General features: G+C 43.9%; 1 protein-coding gene across 1 annotated transcript in view; it reads right to left on the bottom strand.

Annotated features, from left to right (window-relative positions):
- Vwa3b (von Willebrand factor A domain containing 3B) overlaps nt 1-16,335 on the bottom strand; it is a 188,014-nt gene that overhangs the window by 18,951 nt on the left and 152,728 nt on the right. Inside the window, exons 22-23 of the mRNA XM_037199794.1 lie at nt 15,108-15,309; nt 868-979 (exon numbers count right to left, since the gene is read on the bottom strand). Coding sequence (XP_037055689.1) covers nt 868-979; nt 15,108-15,309 — 314 coding nt within the window. The remainder of the gene's footprint in view (nt 1-867; nt 980-15,107; nt 15,310-16,335) is intronic.

Genomic DNA, 16,335 nt, shown 5'->3' with positions numbered 1-16,335 from the left:
ACAGGGTTTCTCTGTGTAGTTTTGGCGTCTGCCATGGATCTCACTCTGTAGACCAGGCTGGTCTCGAACTGACAAAGATCCGCCTGGCTCTGCCTCCCGAGTGCTGGGATTAAAGGTGTGTACCACTGCCACCCAATGGCATCTCTTCTTCTATGTCCATATCAATGTCATATCCCTCAGGAGCCTTTTCTTAAGCACCGTATTTAGAATTGCACTTCTCTGTGACACACTCAATTCTTTTTGTGGCTTGTTTTCCCCCTTACAGTACTGTATCTAACGTGTTATATGTTTTTACTGTTTATTTGGAGGCTCCCCTAATGTCCCTTGGTAAGAAACAACTTCCCTGAAGACAAGAATATTCATGTATTTGTTCACTGTTAATACATGTAATCATGGGCACTTCCAGGGCTGGTGAGATGGCTCTGGGGGTGACAGTGCTTTTGGCCAAGACTGACAACCAGAGTTTGATCCCCGGAACCCATATGGTAGACACAGAGAACGATTCTTGCAAGTTGTCCTCTGACACCCTCCTGCCCCCCCCCCCAGGACACATGCCATGGCACATGTGCCCACCCCTCCCCCACAAATAAAATAAATAAATGTAGACTGGCATGTTCAGAATATTACACACATATGCAGCCTAGAAGGATGTAACAGAAATGTGTTCACTGTACAAATGAGAGATGAAAAGAAATGTCATTTTCTACTACTCTTTTGCCTCACCTCTGGGGAAAAAGAACTATTTTTTCATTTGAGAAGCAGAATATCTTTAGTCAGGCTCATGAAGTATGAGTGTTCTATGGAAAGCTCGGGTGGAAACCTCTACTCCCCGGTAACAGGCTGCTTAGCAATGTCTGAAAAATGTACCTGGAAAATAGAAGCCATTTTTCTCACATCTGGCAATGACCTTCTGACCTCTGAGGGGATCTACTTTCCTTGATCTGACTTTTTTTGTTGGACACCCTTGTAATTTCTGCTCCTGAAAAAGACCAACAGTGAGAAGTGATGAGCAAAAGGTAATGCAGGCAGTAAAATCATGAAGAGAAGGAGACTTACATGTACCGCATACTCATCCGGGACACCTCTGTCCTACATTAACTAAAGATCATCCTTTTCATAAGGCTAACTTTGGCTCTCTATCTTTCTGTATCTCTCTGTCTCTCTCTCTCTCTACATATATATCTATATTATTTCATTCTAAACTAAAAATATGTATTACATGTAATTATATATTATATGGCTATATAATAATGTATATGTTATTTATAATACATAATTTATATAATATATAGTTTCCTTTTATCAATCAGTTATCCAATTCTTCCATTTTAAAATATACAGATTTATATACATATAATAAATATATATAATTTATAATAATATATAAGCAGAGAGACAAAGCCCTGGCACAGAGGGAACTACCATGTGGAGTCAGGAACTAAAGAAGAAATCTGACACATCCAGAAATATAGGCTTCAGTACATTAAATAAAATATCGCAGGATGCAGGTAGGGGAAGGGATAATGAGACCGATATTATCATAAAGTAGAATGAAAGTTATTGTTTAAATACGAAGAGTCATGACTTAGAGAGCAATCCAGTTTGAACTCAAGAACTAAAAGCCCACCTTTCATGGATGCTGCCTCTGAGGAGTGAGATTGTCACAGAAAGTGGAGGCCCGTTATCATCAGCATCATCTCTACATGACGTCACTTGTTGCCATATAAAGTATAATGTTAAGATTAAAGATCAGGCAGTCAGTTTCAGAGAGGAATCTGTGCTCACCCATGAAGTGCACATATGCAGGAAAAAAAAACATGGCAAATGCTCTGAGAATTAAACTCAAATGTACGCTGTTGTCCAGGACCCAGAGCACCAGACTAAGGCTTCAGTGATGTGAGTGAGGGCAATCCGAAGAGTAGATTAGGTTTTTGAAACTGAATTGACGTGAGAACCACTTCTAAAGGTTCAGAGAAGAAGAAAGTGCCCATAGAAGTAAAAGGGTAACCAAGTTTTAGTAAAAATGTTCAGCCTTCATCAAAGAGTTTAAAAACAAAATCTTGAAGCCCAATGTTCAAAATGTCCATTATACAATAAAAGTGTAACATAAGTAAACAATAAACTGTGGCAAGTCTTCAGGTAAAAGGCCACCAGTAGGTCCCAATACTGAGATGACCTAGGTGTTAAAATGATGGATAAAGACTTAAAACCAGCAATTGTAACCATAGCCCAGGAGGCAAGTGTAAATACTCTTAAATGACAACTTTTCTTTAAACAACAGAAACATATAAACTGTCAATGCTACACAATATAAGTGGAAATTTAAGAGAAAATAGAATATGCAGACAAACAACATTGTATCTAGTTAGTCTCCTATCAGAGGAAAGACCAGAATACTTGGAGACAAACTAACCAAGGACAGAGAGAAAACAGAGTTTTAAGAAGGAACAATGCTCATCTCCTGAACTAAATAACTCCTTTCTGGCCCAACTCAGTGACAACCTTTCAGGGACGAGGTCACTTTCAGGGAATTTCAGAAAAGGCAGAGGAAAAGACAGTTTTCTTATTTCCAGATGGTGTCATATGAGTTAAAGCTGCAGCGAATGTCTTAGCTATATCTACTACATGAAGAAACTAGTAACATTATCTTACAAATGTCAAAAAGAAGCTTTTAATTTTAATTGTATGTGTGTGTGTGTGTGTGTGTGTGTGTGTGTGTGTGTGTGTGTGTGTGTGTGTGTTTGCGCACATGTGCATGCTGGGGTATGTACATGTAGGTATAGATATCCACAGAGGCCAGAAAAGCGTGTCAGATCCCCCAGAGCTGAAGTTATAGGCAGTTGTGAGCCATCTGTTGTGGGTAGTAGGAATTGAATTCAAATCCTTTGCAATAGTAGTACATGCTCTTAACCACTGAGCTATCTCCCAGCCCCAACCCAAAACAATTTTGAAAACGAATAATTTGGACATTTTCTACTTTTTTATTTCAAAACTTACTATAACCTACAGCAATGAAGAAAGTGTGGCATTAAGGTATGGAGAATCATATGGATCAAAGGAACAGTATTAAGAGTCCACTAAAAGGTTAATAATTATGGTCAATTAAAATTTTTACTTGGAGGGAAAAACTGATACAGTAAACTTACCATATGGCTGATAAATAGGCATTTTGCTAATATAAATGGAATCTTTTTTTTTTTTTTGGTTTTTCGAGACAGGGTTTCTCTGTGTAGCTTTGCGCCTTTCCTGGAACTCACTTGGTAGCCCAGGCTGGCCTCGAACTCACAGAGATTCGCCTGCCTCTACCTCCCGAGTGCTGGGATTAAAGGCGTGCGCCACCACCGCCCGGCTATATAAATGGAATCTTATAACCATGCAAAGACTTACAAGCAAGTATTGATACCAGCATTATTCATGATGATAAAAAGGTATTCAAGTGTCTAGTAACTGGAAAGGTGATAAGCATAATGTGGTATACAATAAGATTGTATACAGCCACTTACATATGAACTACACAGAGAAAGCTAATTTACAGAGCTAGAAGTTGATCAATGATCACCTGGAGCTGAAGGTGTGACCAGATTTTAAGATGATGGCTGGAAAATGTGATGCGTGGCTTTAACTGTCAACTTGACCCAACCTGGAATCTAGGGAGAGAGTCTCAATTGGGGAGACCTTCTACATTGGGTTGGCTTTTGGACATGTATGTGTGGGGGGGAGGAAGAGGGGTTGTCATGGTTGATTGAGTTAGTTGATTCGGGAAGACCCAGCCCACTGTGGGCGGCACCATCCCCTAGGCACTGGATCCTGAGCTGTGTGTTTTTTAAGAGTGGAAGGACGGAGCTGAGCAACAGGCAAACAAGCAAGTGAGCGTGAACACACTCGTTTCTCTCTGCTCTTGACTGTGGGTGTGATGTGAGTCCAGCTGTTGGGAGTTCGGGCCACTGTGACTCCCTTGCAGCGATGGACGGTAAGCTGGGACTGTGAACTGAAATACAGCATTTCTCCCATAAATGGCTTTTTGTTGGGTGTTTTATCACAGTAACAGAACTGCAACTAGAACAACTGTGTCAAGTTTTGTTGAAAAACACTGAAATGAAATAGGTGAATTTCATGACATGTAAATCATACTCCCATAAATCTGCTTTTTTTGGGGGATGGGGGGGAAGGTAAAAATAGGTGGCCATTTGTTTCTGGCTTGCTCTATATAACTTCAGTCACAATGTTTTTGCACATGAGGGAGTTAGAGAATATGCATAGAAGTTTCTGGGTCTATACTGAGCCACATCCTCAACCCTGAATCTACTTTTAAACCAAAACATGAACCAAATAGCCCTTTCCCACCTCCAAATTTCTATGCTGTAGAAGTTGGGGCCTTCTATCCTGGGGTATTCCTTACTTTTTCCTTTGTCATTCATTAACTTAATAATTATTAGAGTGCCCATCAAAATCATTCTGCAGGTTCTCCTCTTTACAGACCGTCAAATGCCGCCTTCCTCAGGACACAAACTGCTAAACAGAAAATGGTTTTCACTGGCCTTTTGAGGCTGTCTTCTGCAGTGTGAAACCATAAAATTGTAGCTGTGAATTTGCTGTGCTATAATTTTATCACGAAGAAAGTATGCTGCATGATACTTTATGAGTTCACCTGCAGGCTCTCGCTTTGGGAGTCTCTAATGCATGATGGAGATGACCCTAAGCATATAAATAAACCTTAGGCAGTTCCTGAGTCCTGACACATTCACAACAGTTTGGGTTCAGTTAGTTAAGTGGCTCATCTCCTCAGTGCTGTGCCAGTGGGTCATTTGCAGTCATTGGTCATTGCGATCTGTTTGCTGACACTTTGGGGATTCACTAAAAGGAGTAAACATATGGTCTGCTTCTTCAGAGAAAAAATTCAGACATGGATCTTCAGCCATGGACAATCAGTGAACTAAGGGTTAAGGACTCTTCAGTGGCCTGTGGGGTATAATCTAGTCCTTAGATTAGTGTTTCCTGTAGTCTCCAAAGTTGTGATCTGAAATATACAGTGCACACTGCTCATTTGCTATGATAGTCCCATCTAGCCAGATTTTGTGCCCCACCCACACCCCTTCTTTGGAAGCTGTACATTCACTGATCTTATCAGTCTACCAAAGAGAATGGCCCAGCATCACTGGAAGCATTGGTAACATCAGTGGTGGATGCTACCTCCTTATTCCTGGGCTTTCATTCGGAAGAGAAACCTAAACCCTCATAGGAAGTTCAGAATAACCTTCTGCAATCTGAAAAGGGCCTTGGGAGGATGAGTCTGCACCAGGAAACAGATAATACATTTCCAAACGCTGCCTATCTGGCTGTGTGAACGGGTAGCATCTCTTGACCTTCCTAGAAAAACCACATGCTCTCAACCATCCTTTAGCTTCATGTTTCTGTCTGGGAAGAGCTACTTCTGCACTCTAGGAGATAGCTAAGCCTTGTGTGTACCAGGACATGGATACCAATGTGTTAGTCATATTTTTAGTGCCGGAACTGAGAACATGAGTTCCACAGATTTCTTACCCACAGCATCCTGCAGGCCAAATTCCCTGTAAGCATCCTTATGGAATACTCTAGTTATTCTTGTGGGTACATTGAGAGACTCAAACATACTGAGTTAACTCAGTGATGGCTTAAAAACCCCACCTTGATGTCAAGTTCACAATCTCCCTGCTTCTCGACACCCATGTTCATACAGATCAACCTGGCTGCCAGGGAGTCTGCCTGCCTCCAGAAAGACCACAGTCTGCTGTTCCAAAAGAGTCACATGTGCCCAGCAATTCCAGAGAGGCCGTTTCTGCTTTAGGATTCATCAGTGTGACAAGCTGCTCATTAGAATCCATGTCTCAAGTCCTGTCTTCAGGTTCACAGACTATCACATTTAACTAGACCTCTTTGACCTTGGGGTCCCAAGCTCTTAGTGGTCCAGCCAGAAGGACATGTTTTTTTCTTTATTTTACATTTTTAAAGTGGGTTTGAGCTACAAATCTATGCAAGTCAGTTTGCCTAAAATACCAGGTTCTTTTCTGTTTTCTTCCCCTTTGTAGTTCCTCAATTGCCAGTCCATCTGATGTTCATCCACCTTTCACTCTGTGGAGACTTTCCCCCACAAGGGCAGCAACAATGGACAGGCCGCAGTTGGGAGAGTGTTGGCTTTCATTTTAAATGTCGCCGAGGCCTTTCTAAACGACTGAAAGTATTGTTCCCTTCAAATCGTTCTGGGACGCGGCTAACACTGAAGTACCAGTGACTCCCATTTACTGTTCAGGTTTCCAACTGCTCTTGCCGTTGGCAAGAGTTCCTTTCTAGTCTGTTCCGCAGCATGTAATTTTATGGAAAGGGCACTCACAGGGCTTCCTCGGCGGCGTTTCTGTGCCTCAGCATGACTGACAAACCGAGTCGTCAAGACAAAGCACATCTCAAGGGCATGCACCAATATGACAGTTTGTGCCATGCAAGCAGAACATGGGCCTCCCAGGGTAGAAAGACAGATCGTCAGGACTGTCAGACAGACAAGCTGTTCCTCCAGCCATAATTTTGACTTTTCCCCAAAACACTGCTTTTTGAGCTGTGCTGATGGCTTTAGGGATGCTGTATAGTCCACTCCAAAGAACACCTTAGCCTATCTCCTTCTTGCCTAACCTCACCTAGGTGCATGCTCGGAATACAAACCCAACATTGGCTTTTACAAAGAACCCCATAGGGTGAGAACATCAGAAGAAACAGAGAGACCAGGAAATACTGGCTGACATATCTCTAAGCTTAGACCCCGAAGAAGGGTGGCAACTTGGTCCACAGAGGAAGCCAGAAGAGCAGCGACCATGGGAAAGAGGCTTCAGCCTTGCCTTCAAAATCCAGAGAAGACCTTGATTGATTTTTCCAGATTCAGTCACCGGGTGATGTATGCCAAGATCCCAAGAGATGCCACCCTCCTACCATGCCATTGCTTCTTTCCAGTTCATGTTCTTGGGATTAGATTGGTAGAAACAGTAAAGCTACTAGATATCTGATGCTGTTAACGTTCTCATTGAGTCATAGCATGCTTCTGTACCAGTTGTAGGTACATGTCTACAATTTAACCACTACTAATCACCATTTCAAAATTATATATAAATCAACTATCACCAAGTGTGTTTGTTCCCTGGAATCACTGAACTCTACCATCCAGAACCCTAAAATCACTCTAGCAGCACCCCCAGTTTGCTTTGCAGCCCCTGCCCTGTCCTTCGGCCAAGGAGGTCCTGTGACTGCTGTAATTAAGATAATGCGTGGAAGGCCAGCATGCTTTGACCCTTCTCTCTAGGGTTCCCAATTATGAGACCAGAAAATTTACACACTGCCTTTGTGAATAATATAACTCCATGTGGAGGTTTGGTGAATGGGACAGGGCCAGTGGGGCGTGTTCTCTGATCCCCCCATCCCCACTCACAAGCCCCACCCCCCACCCCCGGCAGATTCCCAGGGTCTTCCTCCAACCCTAAAGACAGTCAAGATCTTTACTCTTTTAAAAACAGGCTTTGAAGAGAGAATGAAGAAAATAATGTGGAGAAAAGTGTAAGTGAAGAGAGAAACTGACCAGCTCTGGAAGTCCACTGACGGTGTTCATGGAGTGTTAGTCTCAGTGTGATTTCTCTCTCGGGGAAACTTGGGGGTTTAACAGAAGGTAGATAGTGCGTCAAAGAAAGGAGCTCTAAGCAGGATTTCCTCAGTCCTGGAGAAGAGGTCAAGTCTGTTCACAAAGGTTGTCCCAAACAGCAAGTTTGCCATCATGCTTAAGATGGACTTTTGTCCCCCACCCCTTTCAGCAGCTGTGGGTACTTAGCTTTCCAAAACCAGAGGGAGGTGGGGGATGGCTTCTCTCCAGAGCTGTCTTTGCTCCTCCTGAGGGAACGGGGTATCTTTTGGAAACAGCATGAGAAATGAAGGTCCCCCAAACCTCCCTGCGGCTTCTGCTTCCCTCCCGGGGTGCTGTTTTCTGAGCGGATCACACACAGGGAGGGAGTTGTCTGGTCTTTTGTGCATCCTGGTTAGTGACACTTCGTAAACAGCTATTATGATGCTCAAGGAAATGTTACAGGGATGAAGCCCTAAAGCAGAAGATGGCCGTCCGTCTGTCCCCTCCCTGACACCAGGGGCAGCTCTGGGCTCTGGAGGAGACGATCACTGACAAGACTTCCAGGCCCCCTGCTCGTAGCAACTTCAAGGGCTATCATGAAGATGACCACTGCTTCTTTTTTTTTTTTTTTTTGGTTTTTCGAGACAGGGTTTCTCTGCGTAACTTTGCGCCTTTCCTGGAGCTCACTTGGTAGCCCAGGCTGGCCTCGAACTCACAGAGATCCGCCTGGCTCTGCCTCCCGAGACCACTGCTTCTTAAAGTGAAAAATCACAGATAGAAAAACACCCCAATGTCTTAGATGTCCAGTGCTGAAAGTGACTGACCCTCGGGGATCTGTCATGCGGATGTTACCGATGCTCCTTTTATGTCACTGCCTGGCATGTGGCCCAACACCACTTTCCTGTTTTATGTATGTTTCTCATGTCTTCCGGAAAACTTCCCAAGACATCTGCATCTCTGGGCTAGCTCTTCTTCCCTCCACCCACTCGCTCGTATACACATCCTCTGCTCTTCTTCTCTGAGGGCCCTGCCCTGTGTACCCAGACACATCTCACCCAGGACCAGTCCCTGCGTCTCTTACAGGTTCTGGAACAGCAGGCTATGGGAGGCACTGACTGAGAACAGAAAGGAAAAGGAGAGAAAAATCAGGGCATCGGTTTCCCTCTTCTTGGTTTCTATAGTTTCCACCATCCCTTGCTGCTGCTGGGCTCCAGGTTTCCCAACATTTCCTGTTGGCTGACTCCGACTACCCTCACTTGGATATAGCTCTTGCATTAATGCTTCTCTGCATGGACTGACCGAATACGATTGCTTCGCTTCCCGCCTGGGTTCCGCTGATATGTTTCCCCCACTCAGTTCTCTTCCTCCAGACAAGTGGCTAACAACCATTCCCAACCTGTTTATGGTGCTTGGGCAGCGTCCATGCCTGATCACAAAGAGCACCCTGGAGGTGGGTGAGTGCTGGGATCCATCCAGTGAGACACTCCAGTGAGGAGGGAGTCCTTTAGCTGCAGTGTAAAGTGACAACATGGATGTGGCTTTTGCCACCTCAGGGATCTTCAGAGTTGACTTCTTACTCTGGAACAAGATACCAGTCAGAGGATTTCTTTGGGTCAATGGCATTTGTGGCGTGTGTGTGTGTGTGTGTGTGTGTGTGTGTGTGTGTGTGTCCTCCTTCCTTTGATTTCTTCCAGTCACTGGAGTTCCTGAGCAGTGTCCTCTGCTAGGAATGCTAGCTGCTGCGGAACATTGCAGTGTTGGCTGGGTGTCCTCCCTGTTATCCTCTCTCACCCGCCCTTCCACCCCTCAGTCTGTCTGTCTGAGATTTTGACTCATTCAGGCCATCACACCTACATGTGTTCCGGATCCTCGCTCAGCATTGCGCTGCGGTCTGGGGATGAAGTGGCTGGTTGTCACATGTCATTCTTTCTCAGATGACAGTGCCATTACTGCATAGCCCAGACTGGCGCCCCTCCCATCTTCACGTGAGAGGGCTTACACTATCAGAGAATGTTCACAGTACTCGGGAACGAGCTTCCCATCAGATCCAGACGTCAGCAGAGCAGACCGATGTTTCATTGTGGCAATGAGAAAGACTCACTAGCAGGGTTAAGGTGTGATGTCTCTTGCCCTCTTTAAGAGGGAATCTGAAAACTGTAGACAAAATGGGTTGTAGTGCATGAATAACAACTGGTCCAGATAATACTATCTGGGAACAAAAATTCTCTCTCTCTCTCTCTCTCTCTATATATATATATATATATATATATATATATATATATATATATATATATATATATTCTGACTTCATTTTCTACAGTTCAAAGATGTTTCCCTCTATGTCTCCCTACCCAGCATTCCTCTTAAATGAAGTGTCCAAGTCACAACCTGGCGTAAGGGCCTAGATTCAAATGGTCTCCTCTCTCAGTAGCACCTTGCCCAATTCACTCATACCGCTTTCCTTTGTGAGCTGTCCTAACACGTTATCCTGCAAAGATTTTCATAAAGTAGCACACCAGATTCCTCATTCATAAAAACCACAGACTCCAGATTCCTCATTTGCCATGCCTTTGAGAAGCAAACACATGTCGCCAGCTGTGTGGATACATCCCCAGGCTTTGTCAGGAGCGCTGACAACAGGTTCTCTCAGCTTTAAAAAGATGTCATGCCTCTGAGTCACCCCAGGTGGTGGTCAAGGCCATGGGGATTAAAGAGGGCTTTGGATCTTTCTAGTTGTGGATTCTGTAGGATTTGCTATGGGAACAATCTGCATTTCTTAGGAAAATCTCAGAACTGTATGTCTGAACTTTCTAGACCAGGCTCCCATGGAGCCTACAGAAAGTCAGCAATCATTTACAGACGCCCTTCACAGCTCAGCTTTGGGGGTGAAGGCTTAGTGAGGGAGAGTGAAATCTGCAATTATGGCAACAAGGTGGTGCTGCTGAGGGGAGTTTTGAGAATTTCAGACTTCAGGTTTCTTTTTTCATTACATGGTCAGCGAGCCAAGCACCTGTCTCCGGGGATGTCATAAAACTGGTGGATTATGGGTGGCGGGGGAAATCACCAGGCACTCAAGCACAGAGTGAGCAGGATGCTGGGCAGAACAGTACGATCAGTGATTCTCAGCTTCTGTCTCCTCTGCAGCCAGCCAGATGAGACGGGAGCCTGAAGGTGAAAAGCAGGGCCAGGCTCCCTGGCCAGGGTGTTTACACCTCATCTCCTTACCTCACCATCAGAAAAGTCATGCTGCTGTCCCAAGCTCAAGAACCAGAGGGGCAGCTGTGGTGAATGACGGCACCATCACAGCAGACGGTATGGAAAAGCCTTAGGTCTCCACACTCTACCCCGCACTCTAGTTGGACCAATCAGGGTGACTTCGCAATACACGTGGACATTTCTCATAGATCCCATGGGAAGGGACTTTGGTCATTATGGCGACACATTATCAGTAAATTCAGGGGGGTCTTAGGAGTTGAAAGTTTCTTCTTCTCTAACTTAGAATTGTTGTTCCAAGTCACTGCCCTTTGCTAAAAGAATTTAAAATGAGACTATATGTATGTATGAAGAGGGCAAAATGACCTGAGTGGGTTATGGATTGTGTTCACTTCAGGGTCTTAAAGGGCCTGTGACCTGGCCTTTGCTATCTGGAGCCTTGCTTCCCCCAAAGTGCCTCTCCCTGGACCTTGGCCTACTAGTGGACTATGACATCAAATTAGTGGGCATGATAAAAACAGAATTAAAGCAGTCTCAGAAATATCACATGTAATAATAAGTATTGTTTTAAGGAAACAGTGTACAGAATCTTCCATTGCAGCAGGTCGTGATAAAAATGGAAGAACCTGTGGAGACAGGATGTCAGGATATCCCCCTGTTGATTTTTTTAGGGCGATTGTGCTGGGCATGTGGGACCCCTCCATCAGAGAGAACAGGCTTTGGAACCCTGTGTGAAGACAAATCAATGAAATGGAAGGCTTAGTTACGAATGCTGCTTGAGGGAGAAGTGGATCCATGACATATTATACAAACTAAATGTCTTCCCGCACACCTGCCTATGCCTCAAGTTCTGGTCATTACTTTCTCCTTGTCTTCCTGATGAAGATCTGTGGATTACAGCCTCTGCTTCCTATACTGGCTTCCTTGACTTCTCTTCACCCTTCTGCTCATTGCAAACAGGCTTTTGTTCCCACAATTCCATTGACACTCTCCTGGACGTTGTCACTAACAAGCCGCTTCTTGCTAAGTTGAATGGCTTTCAGACGCCATTCTCTATGATGTTTAAAACACTCACTGAACGTGCATGCATGGGTGCATGCATACATACATACATACACATGTTTTAGACAGGATTTCTGCCTTAGTCACTGTTCTGTTGTTGTGAAGAGACACCATGGCTAAGGCAAATCTTATAAAAAGAAATTTATTCTTAATGTTTGGGGGCTTTTAAGTTTAATTTAAATAAAATTAATTTTAATTAAAAAGCCATTTAATTGGGGGCTTACTTATAGTGTTAGAGGCTGAGTCCATTACCATCATGGTGGGGAGCATGGCACTGGAGCATTAGCTGAGAGTTACATCCTGATCTGCAGGCAGAAAGGAAGAGAGAGAGACACTGGGCCTGGCATGGGCTTTTGAAACCTTGAAGCCCATCCCCGTGACCCACTTCCTCCGACAAGGCCACACATACTAAGGTGACTGAGCATTCAAATATATGGGCCTTTGGGGGCCATTCTTATTCAAACCACCACAGTTTCACTATGTGAGCCCTGGCTTGCCTAGGACTTATCAAGTAGACCAGGCTGGCCTTGAACTCACAGTTATCTGCCTACCTCTGCCTCCTGGGTACTGAGACTAAAGGCATCTGCCACCATGCCTGGCCCAGTGATAATAATTTTAGTAACGGAAGAAACATGAAGGTTAGTACGTGCTGAATAAGTTTCCTGTTGACACTTAGTACTGCCTGCCGTCTGAAGGACTTATGGGTTTTGTAGGTTGGTACTTTGATTTTTCAGGTTTGGTTGTGAGCCTAGCCTTTAACGGCTGAGCTATCCCTCCAGCCCTGATTTTTCAGGTTTGAATTCAAGGCTGAGAGAGGCTTGGTTACAACAACATAATAATAACTGGGTCTGCCTGACTGCCGGGGCTTTGAACCTCCTCTGCCTCGCTCTCACATTGCAGCTCTTTGAACTGAACCTCCTGTTTCTCTAACTTGCCTGGCATGGTCCCTTTTATGGTCTCCCCTGCCCCATCTTGGTAATATAGATGATTCCAAATCCGTCTGCAGTTCAGACTTTCTCCCGAGCCCCCAGTATTTTATTACTGTCTTGTCTCCACTGGATGCCCTGGAGGCACTTAAGAATTAAGCAAACGGAATTATCTTCTCCTAAATCCTCATTTTTGTCATTACACAGTACCACTTTGGGAGACCTCAAGAAGGGTGAAGATGAGGCAGGCCTGTGATTACCTGTGCCAAGCAAGCACACTCCCATTCATAGTGAGTTAACAAGCATTTCTGAATGAAGAAATTATGGAAATTCAGTTTATGGAAAGGGGATGAAGAACTAGAACAATTAGTCCAATTAATTCATAGCCTATAAACAATGAGCCTTTGGCTGTCAGTTTCGAAGGCAAGCTCATTAGCATACTTTGTCCTAGTTCATAAGAGGCTTCTTTTCACTCCATTCATAACATTCCCTATTGAAAATGTAATATAAAGCATAAATAAAGAGCTATCAAATTCCACTGTTAGGCAGTGGAGCCTCCACAGTTGGAATGAGAAAATCCATTGTTGGGGTCCAATATTTCTCTCTCTCTCCCCATCCAAATGAGGACAGGACTTAGTCTGTGTTCTAGGCATTACTGGTGTCTACCATCACACTTGGCACTTTGGAGATACTCATAAATATTTTAGTTAGCAAATGGAAGGATGAGGAGGTAGGAAGAGGTAGAAGAAGAACATGTTTTCAGAGAAAAGTAGGTAATTCTTGTTTTGTCCTCTGGATTCTTAGGTGTCCTTTGGCACCTGCCCATCAATGGAGAAATGTTGGTAGCCAGAGGGTGCCTTACGAGGATGCAGTGAAGACTTCTGAAGAAGTTTCTTTGAAATAACGTTAATAGACATCTAATGCTTCCTGAAAAGATTTTTGTATTCTGTAAGAAGGTACAGCTTCTTACCCTGAGGGGGGAAGTGTAAATTTGGGAGTTAAAAAAATAAAGGGAAACAACGGAAGCGAAAGCGAAGGGGCTGGAGAGACGGCTCAGCAGCTGAGAGAGCAGATGGCTTTTGCAGAGGACCTGAGTTCAGTCCCCCGGCACCCATGTTGGGTACCACACACACATGCACACACCCATGTGCAGATACACGTAAATATGAGTAATTAAAAACAAAAACGAGAATCAAAAATAGTGTCTACGGGAATTAAAACCAGGCAAACCCTGCCTCATTTGACAGATGCTGACGCTAACCAAGAAACCCTGCTGTCAGTTGTCTCGGAACGGTTTCCAGACCTTCGATGGCTCCCTAGCAACTATCCAGGCCTTGGGGTTCTGGATGGACTACCCCACAGCTACAAGGACCTACGTGCAGTCAGAGAGGCGTGCTGTATTCCAGCACAGCTATTTAATAGCACCAGGTTTTGTGCCTCGTGGTCCTCAAATGCCACCCCTAAGACGGTATATGCTCACAAAGTCACTGTGCGCACCGGTTATTTTCATTTCATGGAAATGAAAGAGAGAGAGGAAAAAACAAAACAAACAGACAAACCAGAGTGAGACAGACAGCTCAGTGAAGAGTTAAACACATCCTGTATCTATCCACCAATGACGTCAGTCTGAAGAGTTGGCGAAAATACAGAGAGTGTATGAAATAATGCTAAGTTCAAGGCAGACTATAAAATACTACAGACATCCTGACTATGCCAAAAGAAAAAAGATTTATTTAAGGAGGGGAAAAGACCAATAGGAACTACTCCAAATGGTGCTAACTGGGTGATGAGTTGGTTTTCTTTTTAGGTTTGTTTTCTTACTTTAAAAACTGACGGCATTTTTGTGGGCTTTCAATACTAAAATCATAAATGCCCTTTTTATCTAACAACAACCCAGCAGGCTTTTAATACTCTTATTTCAGATATAAAAAATATGAACATTAAAAGAAATATGAAAAACTATCCAAGACAGCATAAAGATTAAGTAGCACACACACACAAAATAATAATAATAATAATAATAATAATAATAATAATAATAATCTCAGTTGAGTGCTCTGTCTGGCTTGGATGAAAGTTCAGGCATCTCCTCGGGATAAAATGCTACAGTTTAGTTTTGTTTTTCAATTGAAAGATAGCTTATCCTAAATATAAGATGTTAAAAATCAAATGGTGTTTCTTTTAACTCTCTTATAAATCAGCATGTGGTGGGTGGGAGAAAGCCATGGCAAGAGCCGGGAGGGTCGGGGTACCGAGAACTCTGTGGAACCCACCTCCTCCAAGGCCTTGCTCACGTAGTTCTTCCTGGCGGCCTCCTGGAGCTCCATAGCTTGCTGGATGTACATTTTCCCAACCAAGATTTCATTCTCCAGCAGCGATAGCTCTTTCAACGAAATGGGCCAATTCAGCCGTTCCAGGGCTTTGTTTAAAACTGCCTTGTGTTCCAAGTACTGTATGGGTTTGATTGCATCCAACCTGAGAAACAAAGAAAGGAGCCCACAAAATGAAAAGAAGATACGTGTAATAAGACAAAAAAAAAGTATTGTTTCTCAGTAAAACTCCCGAGAATCATCTGTTGACACAGACATCAGATGTCAGAGCCAGTTCAAGCCCACCTCTCCAGCCCCCGAAGCTCCCGTTTTTTTCAGAGATTAGTTATAATTAGAAACTGTCCTTGGAACGGATGGGAAAGGAGCCTGGCACTGTTTGGAGCTGTGTTGTGAGATGATGGAGGTCCCTCAGTTACATCAGCTGGTGACACAGCCATCTTAGGTTACATCCACATGGGGGCAAACTGCCTCAGAACACATCTATCAGCATGTACAGCCGGAGTTAAGCAACACGTTATCATATCCAGTGGTTTGGATTTTTTTGTTCTTGATTTTGTTTTTTGCTTTGAGACAAAAATCTCCTTATGTAGCTCAGGCTGGTCACAAACTCATGAGTCTCCCCAGCACTAGGATTATGGGCAACCACCATCACGCCCATCCAGCAGCCCACGGTGAGGACACGGGAAATCGAGAATGGGAATGCTCGCACAGAGATGGCGGGGATGTGAAGTGGTGGGCTGCTGAAGCATAGAATCTCTGTGATAAACCGACTCCTCACTATATACGTCAGAGAAATAAAAGCATGTTCATCCCAAAACATCCACTCATGTGAGCACAGCAGCGTTATTCATAACAGCCGAAAAAAGCAGAAACAACTGAAATGTTCATCAGTGGGAGTAGATAATCAGTGGTGTGTGTGTTTGTGTGTATGTGTGTGTGTGTGTGTGTGTGTGTGTGAGAGAGAGAGAGAGAGAGAGAGAGAGACATAACTTCCTTAGTCCATGCATGTGTGTATGTGTACATGTGCATATGTGTTACAATTTTCATGAGCTTTGCAAATATTGGATTTTCCCATTTAAGTAACAGAAGACAGAAACAGAAGTGTCACGTGTGTGCTCTCTTTCACATGGTCTATCCAGACAGACAGATTCATGGAAACATAAAGCAGACT

This window comes from Peromyscus leucopus, chromosome 16_21 (genome assembly GCF_004664715.2).
Source record: "Peromyscus leucopus breed LL Stock chromosome 16_21, UCI_PerLeu_2.1, whole genome shotgun sequence".
Lineage (NCBI taxonomy): Eukaryota > Metazoa > Chordata > Mammalia > Rodentia > Cricetidae > Peromyscus > Peromyscus leucopus.
This window is presented reverse-complemented; position numbering and strand designations above follow the sequence as displayed.